The sequence below is a fragment of the Entelurus aequoreus genome, linkage group LG04 (assembly GCF_033978785.1).
Source record: "Entelurus aequoreus isolate RoL-2023_Sb linkage group LG04, RoL_Eaeq_v1.1, whole genome shotgun sequence".
Taxonomy (NCBI): domain Eukaryota; kingdom Metazoa; phylum Chordata; class Actinopteri; order Syngnathiformes; family Syngnathidae; genus Entelurus; species Entelurus aequoreus.
The window spans coordinates 18,883,744-18,893,063 of record NC_084734.1 but is presented as its reverse complement, the minus strand read 5'-3'; the positions used below and the strand labels follow the sequence as shown (position 1 = coordinate 18,893,063).

The 9,320-nt window shown below is 39.4% G+C and overlaps 1 protein-coding gene and 4 non-coding genes across 5 annotated transcripts; all 5 read left to right on the top strand.

The window, feature by feature from the left end:
* The first annotated feature begins 2,871 nt into the window (after positions 1-2,871).
* Positions 2,872-8,493, top strand: LOC133648360 (small ribosomal subunit protein eS7). The gene is made up of 7 exons (XM_062044381.1): positions 2,872-2,943; positions 3,424-3,509; positions 3,693-3,764; positions 4,107-4,250; positions 7,161-7,225; positions 7,900-8,050; positions 8,383-8,493. Exons 2-7 carry the CDS (start codon positions 3,435-3,437, stop codon positions 8,458-8,460), a joined length of 585 nt encoding a protein of 194 aa, XP_061900365.1. The 5' UTR covers positions 2,872-2,943; positions 3,424-3,434; the 3' UTR covers positions 8,461-8,493.
* Positions 3,833-4,050, top strand: LOC133649282 (small nucleolar RNA SNORA73 family). Its single transcript, XR_009826025.1, has one exon. It is a non-coding gene; the product is annotated as a small nucleolar RNA SNORA73 family (small nucleolar RNA).
* On the top strand, positions 4,594-4,813 carry LOC133649289 (small nucleolar RNA SNORA73 family). The gene has a single exon (XR_009826032.1). It is a non-coding gene; the product is annotated as a small nucleolar RNA SNORA73 family (small nucleolar RNA).
* LOC133649281 (small nucleolar RNA SNORA73 family) lies at positions 7,294-7,511 on the top strand. Its single transcript, XR_009826024.1, has one exon. It is a non-coding gene; the product is annotated as a small nucleolar RNA SNORA73 family (small nucleolar RNA).
* Positions 8,093-8,310, top strand: LOC133649287 (small nucleolar RNA SNORA73 family). The gene has a single exon (XR_009826030.1). It is a non-coding gene; the product is annotated as a small nucleolar RNA SNORA73 family (small nucleolar RNA).
* Positions 8,494-9,320: the final 827 nt, after the last annotated feature.

The window sequence follows — 9,320 nt, the reverse complement described above, 5'->3', positions numbered from 1 at the left end:
AAGACACGGGAAGACACCTTTACAACATACAGAAACACGTTGGGTTGGGAAGGAGGAGGGGCAGGAGCCGGAGGGAAGAAGCAGTGATCACACGACTTAGGATAGGGCACACAGGACTGAATAGTTCACTACACAGGATAGGAAAACACCCTGATGGCAGATGTGACCAATGTGGGCAGGATGAAAGTGTCCAGCATGTGTTGTTAGAATGTAGAGGGTATGAGGAGGAAAGGAGGACGCTAACAGCAGCGGCAGAGGAATCCAGGATGATATTAAGTGTTGGGAACCTGCTAGGAGCAGAGGCAGAAGCTATGCTCAAGCATCTTATGGCATATCTGATAGACACAGGCCTAATGGAGAGGATTTAAGTTCCCTATTTAGTTGTTTTGTTTCTTTATTTCTTTATTTTATTTTTTATTTTCTTTATTTTTCTTATTATTTATTTTGTTAATTATTATTTGTATTTATTTTGAATCCCAATTTACAGTCCCACACTCCAGTCCAGTAGGTGGCGGTAATGCACCTTTGTTGGTTTGCCAACCGCCAATAAACTCCATAGAAGAAGAAGAAGTTAGCTTGCTAGTTAGCTTAGCCTGCGCGCTACTAAGAAAGAGACGCGGAAGTTATCAACAACAAGATCAAGTGTTAGTGTATAAAATATTGAGAGATTTGAGGGCTACATGTATTGTTTAAGTACAACTGTTCTTCGCCAGGTGTTCTTTGGCCGCCCTGGCTTATGTTTTCCCGGTGGAAAACGCTGCCTTTGGTATCCTCTCGTTGTCCGGTTTTCGAAAATAGCTAGCTAGGCTATAGACTATATAGTATATACCGCATGTTATTTTTGTATCAATCAATCAATGTTTATTTATATAGCCCTAAATCACAAGTGTCTCAAAGGGCTTGTACAACAACAACTTCAGCTGTCGAACGTTATAAGGTAAAAATTCAACAAGTACAACATTAGCACGGACGGTATAGCCAAGTTGTGGTTAAGAAGGTGGATTTTTGTTCCTTATATTTACCAGAAACGAAGTGATCCGAACACACGACCCGGGACTTTGGGGGACTCCAGTGAGAACCGTCCTCGTTTTCCCGGTGTAAAGCTGCGAGCCATTTGTCTCGTCTCTGTGGGCTTTTATCGCGCTTTGGCAGAACAAAATACAACCTTTGTTTTCCCTGTTTCCAGTTGTGGTTAGCACAACCAAAAACAACACAGTTTTTCGGCATTTTGGAGGCAGAATGACGGGTTTAACCAGCGTAGGTCGACAGGTTAAAGAGTAATGGCAACGGTTTGTTTTCAACGCCAGTCTCGTTGCTATGGCTCGAAGAACCCGTATGTAGCTCAGTTGCCCGGATGTCGGCCCTCACCCATAAAGAAATAATGTTAACTCAATAAAGTGTATTTCTTTTTTTAGCTTTAACTTTTCATTTTTTAGCATTGTAACCACATTTGCAAAGAACTTTTCTCTTCATAGAATTTTCTTTCAATAAAGAAATAAAGTGCAAAAATGTCAAAGCATCATAACAAACTGTAGAGCTGTATTATTTTCAGTTTTGTGCCCAAGGGACTGATTTTATTTAACACTATATTATTATTTATACACCTATAGTGATCACAGAGACAGGTTGTTTTTGTGTTACTGTATATATTTGTTTCTCTGAAAAATCCCACTTAATATACTTTGGGTAACAACAGTCAATATTTATTTATTTTATTTTTTTTGGGGGGTAACAGTCAACATTTATTTATTTATTAGATTTTATTTTTTTATTATATAATAAAAGTGAGCTTTTGTTAAACCAAATATTGTGTGTTTTTATTGTGTGTTATATTGTGTGTTTTTTGGGGCGGCGTGGCGAAGTTGGTAGAGTGGCTGTGCCAGCAATCGGAGTGTTGCTGGTTACTGGGGTTCAATTCCCACCTTCTACCTTCCTAGTCACGTCCGTTGTGTCCTTGGGCAAGACACTTCACCCTTTGCCTCTGATGGCTGCTGGTTAGCGCCTTGCATGGCAGCTCCCGCCATCAGTGTGTGAATGTGTGTGTGAATGGGTAAATGTGGAAATACTGTCAAAGCGCTTTGAGTACCTTGAAGGTAGAAAAGCGCTATACAAGTATAACCCATTTATCATTTATATACAACAACCTATCTGGACTCGATAAGAGAATCGATAAGGAATCGGTTCGATAAGAGGATTCGATAATAGGATTCGATAATAGGCTCAAACTCGATAATTCCTTATCAAACATCATCCCTAATTACTGTATTAGTCTTATAAACATTTACATGATACATAACGTCAATATAGTTGTGCATAATTACAGTTCAGATAATGTGGAAGATTAGAACATACTATATAAATGTGTTGTCCGTTTAAAAGATAATTTACATGTCAGCAATTTGTGTTTAAGAAACAATTTTCTGTTGAAGTCTGATTTTGTTTAATGACTTTGAATAGATACATTTTATTTACAATTATACAAATTCGAATTATAATAGTTTTATTTTGAATACATTTTTCTGATTGTTTTTATTATTTTATATACATGTTTTATATTGAATAAATATGCAAACAAAAAGGGCACTTTCCTTTCACTATTTTTGACACATTTCAGGGTGAGCAGTTTACATAAAAATACTACCTACAAGAATAGACTAACGGACAAGATAAGGATAAAATAGTTAATACTAAAATAAAAATGAGTCCAATAAATGAATATTAAAATAATACATCAAACAGGGCTTGTCTAAATTACTTCAAATATGTTTACTAAAGACCATAACTTGAATTATTTTTAATATTGTTAGACCGAACGCGCTCTCTTGAACTCTCGCGATAAACAGACGAGATCGAATCTTCTCGCGGTAGTTCACTGCGCCACTGCATTGCATTAATCAAACTCTCGCGATGTTCCGTTCTCTTCCTTGGCCGTCGTTGACAGAGGTAAGTCGCGATATTACTACAGCACAGACTTTTCACTTCTTTTTTTGTGATAAAACAAGTGTAAAGGGCCACATTATGACATTGTAAACATTTATTTATCCGCGATGCTTTAGATTACCTGACATATGGTGGCGGATGGCTTTTTAAAACGACTTCGTAAAGCGTAGCAGAATAGCCTGAGTGAAGGCTAGTTGTAATGGGCAGCTAGCTAGCAGGCCGTGCATGTGTTCACCAAACTGCTTCGTTTTTAAAAAATATATTGCCGGGAAAGACACAATTCGCGTGTGAGTGTTCCTGTTAATTACGAATGTTACCATTAAATATTCTTAATAGCAGGCTGTGCTTAGTGACTGCATGTTAAACTGCTAGCCAACGTGTGGATGTAGTCAACTAGCCAGTTATATTGGCAAGCCTTATGGCTTTGATTTGTTTTGTGTGGTCTTCTTTAATGTAACATGTGATGAACCTTCATTTGTGCAGAGACAAAGGCCATGTTCAGTACCAGTGCAAAGATAGTAAAGCCGAATGGCGAAAAGCCAGATGAGTTTGAGTCTGGGATTTCTCAGGTAAGAGTTAATAAATGTAATTCAATTAACACATCGTAGGCATGAATTAACGCTGACGTTATGACCACACGTTTAAACAAAGTAGTTACCTTGATTATCATCACATGTAGTAGTGTTGTTTCATCTTATGTAAAATTGCCATGCTAATCATCATTGATGTTCATGGTCATGTGTGTCCTGTAGGCTCTACTTGAGCTGGAGATGAACTCTGACCTCAAGGCTCAGCTGAGAGAGCTGAACATCACTGCAGCAAAGGTAAGTGCTTAACTAATTTCTACCCATGCGTCTTATTTGCAAGGAGCAAAGTTGTCATGACGTTTTGTCCGACGTGGACATCCAGGGAGTTGCTTTCCTGGCTCTGTCCTGGTGGCGTATGGGAGCGTAGCCTTGAGCTAAGACGTACATTCCTGTTCCACGCCGTCGGAGACAAAGTTCTGTCCCCGACTTCTGGTCGGTGAGGACGAGCATCCTGCATATTCCTACAACTTCCCAGAGTCCTTTTGGGCCGTTACTGGGGAGCCAAACCATGCAGTGTACATTACATTCTGAATCAAGGTAATCTTTTTGTAGGAGATACTAAACTAATTTTCTCCTCAGGAAATTGAGGTTGGTGGTAACAGGAAAGCCATCATCATCTTTGTTCCGGTTCCTCAGCTGAAGTCCTTCCAGAAGATTCAGGTGCGACTGGTGAGGGAGCTGGAAAAGAAGTTCAGCGGGAAGCATGTGGTCTTCATTGCACAGGTGAGAAGCTGCTGAGCGTGTACTATATCGGGTCACTTGATGGCAGACAGTGTCTCAAGTCATGCTGCAGGTCCAGAAGTACATCTGGTGCTGATGAACTCTAATGTATCTTCTATTCATCCATTCCATTCAGCATTTTCTTCCCTGCAAATTTGCAGATTGGTTTTCTTTTAAAAAATAGACTATTCTATTGGCATCTCACTTTTTTCATCGAATTTTGCCATTTGCTGTTGGAACCAACACTGAACCCCAATGATAAGCAGCGTTGCACTTTTTCTCAAGGTTATTAGAATAATAATCTGCAAATTTGAAGTTGATATGTTCCAAGAAAAAGTTGTTGAATTCGACGTGGACATCCAGAGAGTTACTTTTTTTGGCTCTGTCCTGGTGGCGTATGGGAGCGTAGCTTTTAGCGAAGACGTATATTCCCGTTCCATGCCGTCGAAAACTAAGCTTTGTCCCTGGCTTCTAGCTGGTGAGGACGAGCGTTCTGCATATTCCTACAACTTCCCAGAGTCCTTTTGGGGCCGTTACTGGGGAGCCAAACCATGCAGTGCACACTGACACAACTTTTTAAGAACTTAAATGTTTGTATAATTTCGTTTGTGTGGGCATATTTAGGGAAGCAATGTGGCTCAGATGGTAGCGCGGCCATTCAGCAACTTGAGGATTTCTGGTACACATCCAACTTCCGCCATCCTAGTCATGGCCATATGTCTTTTTGGTAGCCGGAGAGGCCGTAGACCGTTTACACTGCACACAAATCACATTTTTTTCCAGGTGACTGTTTGCATTGCAAGTAAAATGTGATCTTTATCAGTCTTCAGTGTGAACGCACACTTGCCCCAAAGTGGCCTTGACGTCACTTGCATGCGCAGTTCGATAAAGTGAAAACAAAGGAAGTTGACCGTATTTCGTAAATGAACAAGGAAGTCGCTACGACTACTGCAAAATACGTCGCCACACCTTTTAAAAATTAGTGTTTTTTTTACGGGCGTATAAAATCATAAAATGACTAGGGTTGTCGCAGTATGAACATTTCTTCTAACGGTTATTGTGACCAAAATGATCACGTTTACTAGTATCACCGCGGTCATGTGCTCAAAATTTTTAAAAACTACTTATACTGATATCTTTTAACCAAGTTTTATTTAATAAAAACACACACACATTTAACGTGTATGTACCTCAAGTAGAAAGATGAATGTAGATATGAAAGCAACACACGCAATATAAAACAAAGTAATATGGCAGAAACAAAATAATACTAAATGTGAAAATTTTGCTAAATAATCATTTCAATTATTTTTATCATGATTGAAATCACGATTATTAGTCTATTTTTACATTTTCTTAGGAGGTATTTATTTAAGTTATGTACATACATTTACATGTACTAATGTATGTACATGTTGCATCGGGACAGATCCAATAATTATACACCATAAAACATTAACAAAATTCTATGTCACATGAATGGTAATTAAAGTAATCACTTTGTGTAATTTAAAAAAACAAAAGTAGTCTAAAAAACATGGTGTTTACTTTTTTAAATCAATATAAAACACAAAGCAATTTGGCTAATGAAGATCAAGTCAAATAAACAAGCTTTGTTCTTCAACAACCATGTACTGTAGTGCAACCGTTTGCCAACAAAAATAAACAGGAGTGATACCTCTCACCTCTTAAACACAATCTTTGTGTCTCACCGACAACTAAGCTTGCGTTCAATCCGATGAGATGACAATACATTTTAGCTAGTATTGATGTTACTGGAAAACTGACAAAGTTAGCTGTTAAATAAAAGACGATTGAACATCCCAGTAAACAAACTAAAGACTTTATAAACGACTTGTGGCAACGCCTGCTGCATGCTAACTCAGCTGACGGAAGGATGCTCGTTGCACTTTCAAAATGAAACGGCAACATCAAACAGCAAGACCCCATTGAAGTACAAGCTATTGAAATGAAGAGATCGGCTGCATTTACTCGCAGGGAACATTTTCAGAGCAAAATCTGTGTAGTCGCCGCCATTTTTCTCGGACTGAACAGCTCTAGTGCGCAGGCCCTGCTGCGCTTAATTTTTCAGGAAGCAAGCAGTGTTGCCTAAAATGCATTAATAAAGTTTTTTCGGTAATTAAAAGTTTAAAGGGTATTACTAACCGTCTGGAATTTTATCGCGGTTTATCATATCGTTTAACGTTACATCCCTTGAATGGAAATATATAGTGTAATATATTTGGGAGGGTTCTAATCTTTTTATGGCTTTAAGTAATATTGTATAGTATTCTACACAGACATCAGCGTGGATCTACGTTAGCTTTATTTTTCAAAGTCACGTGCACAATGTACGTAAGCAAATACCACAGCACCAATTCCGGTCCTTTAACAAGTGTTATTTCTTCGGAATTAAAATATATATTTATAAATTGCATATAACCTATTATTTGCACACTAACGATGCACCGAAAATTCGCCTGCCAAAAAAAACTGCTCATCGAAACAGGAGTTGTGATAAAGTATCCAGTCTGCTGACGGGCTACGTGTTTCTCCGCGTGCACAAATGACGTCGCATTCAGGTCTGGTTGCAATTTTGGCTAAAGTCACATTTGAATAGACTAGATTCCAATTGGATTTGGACTACCCCCTGATGTGGCCTGAATGTGATGCAAAAAGATAAGATTTGAAGCGCTTTTGAGCATTAATACTGGCAAAAAATTTGGTGTGCAGTGTAAACAGGGCCTTAGGCACAGATTGGCAGCTACGTTTCTGTCTGCCTACCTCAAATCTAGTTTACCACCATTATGATGGGTTCTCAGTTGTCACTGTAAAGCACTTAGTGTCTAGAAAGCGCTATATAAATCTAATCCATTATTAAGATGTTATACTTGACTCATTGTTTACTTTCAGAGGAGAATTCTGCCCAAACCCACCAGAAAAAGCCGCATTAAGAATAAGCAGAAGCGTCCCAGAAGGTAAGTTCTGACTGAATGTTTTGTTGCAATTTTTTCTTAAAGAGTGATGAGGTCTTCATGTCTGTAGTCTGATGTGGGCATCCAGAGAGTTGCTCTCCTGGCTCTGTCCTGGTGGCGAACGGGAGCGTAGCCTTGAGCTAAGACGTACATTCCCCTTCCACACCGTCAGAGATTAAGTTCTGTCCCTGGTTCATAGCTGGTGAGGACGAACGTCCTGCATATTCCTACAGCTTCCCAGAGTCCTTTGGGACCGTTACTGGGGAGCCAAACCATGCAGTGCACACTTTGAGTCTTAAAGTTGCTGTATGTCGGTCAGTGACCTGCTCTTCTTAAATCAAACCTTCAGGACACGCATGGAGAAAAATAACTCCACAGCTTTAGATTGGTGTTTGGAGTGAGGTGGCGGTCTCGCTCACCTGTTTTAAACTTTGCACGGCAGCCATTGTTTTTATTTTGTAATCCTTTTGTATGCTTGGATCCCTCGTTTGGGTGAGCGTGTAAGGACATGAAATAAGTCAATCAAAGCCAATATTTAATTCAGTATGTGCAGAAGTTTTTACCAAGTTTAACTTCTAAATGTTAAATAGTCCGTTCAGTATCATTTAAGTATATTTGACTAATGTATGGTTCTGATGTAATGTTTGAGTGTTCATCAATGTTGGCTTCTCCTCTAGCCGCACACTGACGTCGGTCCATGACGCCATCTTGGAGGACTTGGTGTTCCCCAGCGAGATTGTGGGAAAGAGAATCCGAGTGAAACTGGACAGCAGCAGACTCATCAAGGTCCACCTGGACAAGGCACAGCAGAACAACGTTGAACACAAAGTATGTCGTCACTGACAGCCTCTTAATAAGTTTGTCTGTAATCCGACGTGGACATCCGGAGAGTTGCTTTCCTGGCTCTGTTCTGGTGGCGTATGGGAGCATAGCCTTGAGCTAAGATGTATATTCCCGTTCCACGCCGTCGGAAACTAAGCTTTGTTCCCGGCTTCTAGCTGGTGAGGACGAGCGTCCTGCATATTCCTACAACTTCCCAGAGTCCTTTGGGGCCGTTACTGGGGAGCCAAACCATGCAGTGCACATATTAGCTGTAATCATTTATGAAATAAAGCTGACAGTCTCGAAATAATGTTCATCACTGTTAAAATGTCTTTCAGGTGGAAACTTTCTCTGGTGTCTACAAGAAGCTCACTGGCAAAGAAGTCGTCTTTGAATTCCCTGAATTCCAGCTGTAAATGCAGATGACAAAATAAAGTTGTATACTGTTATGTTTGCCTTGTATCCTAATTAACCTACTTCTAACCCTAATTTACTTTGGACAAGTAAAATGCATTGTTAATATTCTGACAGTTTGGTAGGTTGGTCGACAAGATGGTCGAATGTCTGATATAACTACACAATGACAAGCGTGATACCTTTCCTGTAAATATAAAACTAATTGTATTTGATCGTACACTGTTTCAGTAAGTTTTGGCACTAGACTTATGCTAGCATTTACCTATTGCAGGTCTATTCAACTGGTGGTGCTGGGGCCAAATCTGGGCAGAGAATGACAAGAGTTCAGTTCAAAACTTTAAAAGAGGCTTTAACTTTTTTGCTGCAAATTTAATTTAGAAACACTACAACACCCCTGTAGTGTAAAGGACCAAAGCCAACGGGCGCTGGCCCTTTTGACATTTTAACCCAAAGGTTGCGTACACTGCAGTGCACACTTGCATTTGGATAGAGGCTATTTTTTTTCTTATGTTTGACTATTGCCAAAAGTAAAGATAAAAAGAAATGTCTATACAGAGAATGCTGTTTCTCCAAATAGTACATTTGGACAAGTCCCCCCGCCACTTAAATTCTGGAAATGTGACGTCAAGAACAATTAGGTTGATTAACCATGGCCTATTGAGTTGGCTACTTTTAAAATGTTATAACCGGTCGACAGGTAGAGGGCACCATTGTTACGATTTTGACAATCTAACTTCTAGATTGGGCTTTTAACAAAACAATCTTGACGTCTTGTTTATCAACATAAACATCTAAACAGAAAATTTGGTTTTATTGGTGACGTTGTAAACAAAATAGTGTGACGTTAACAAAGAAAACG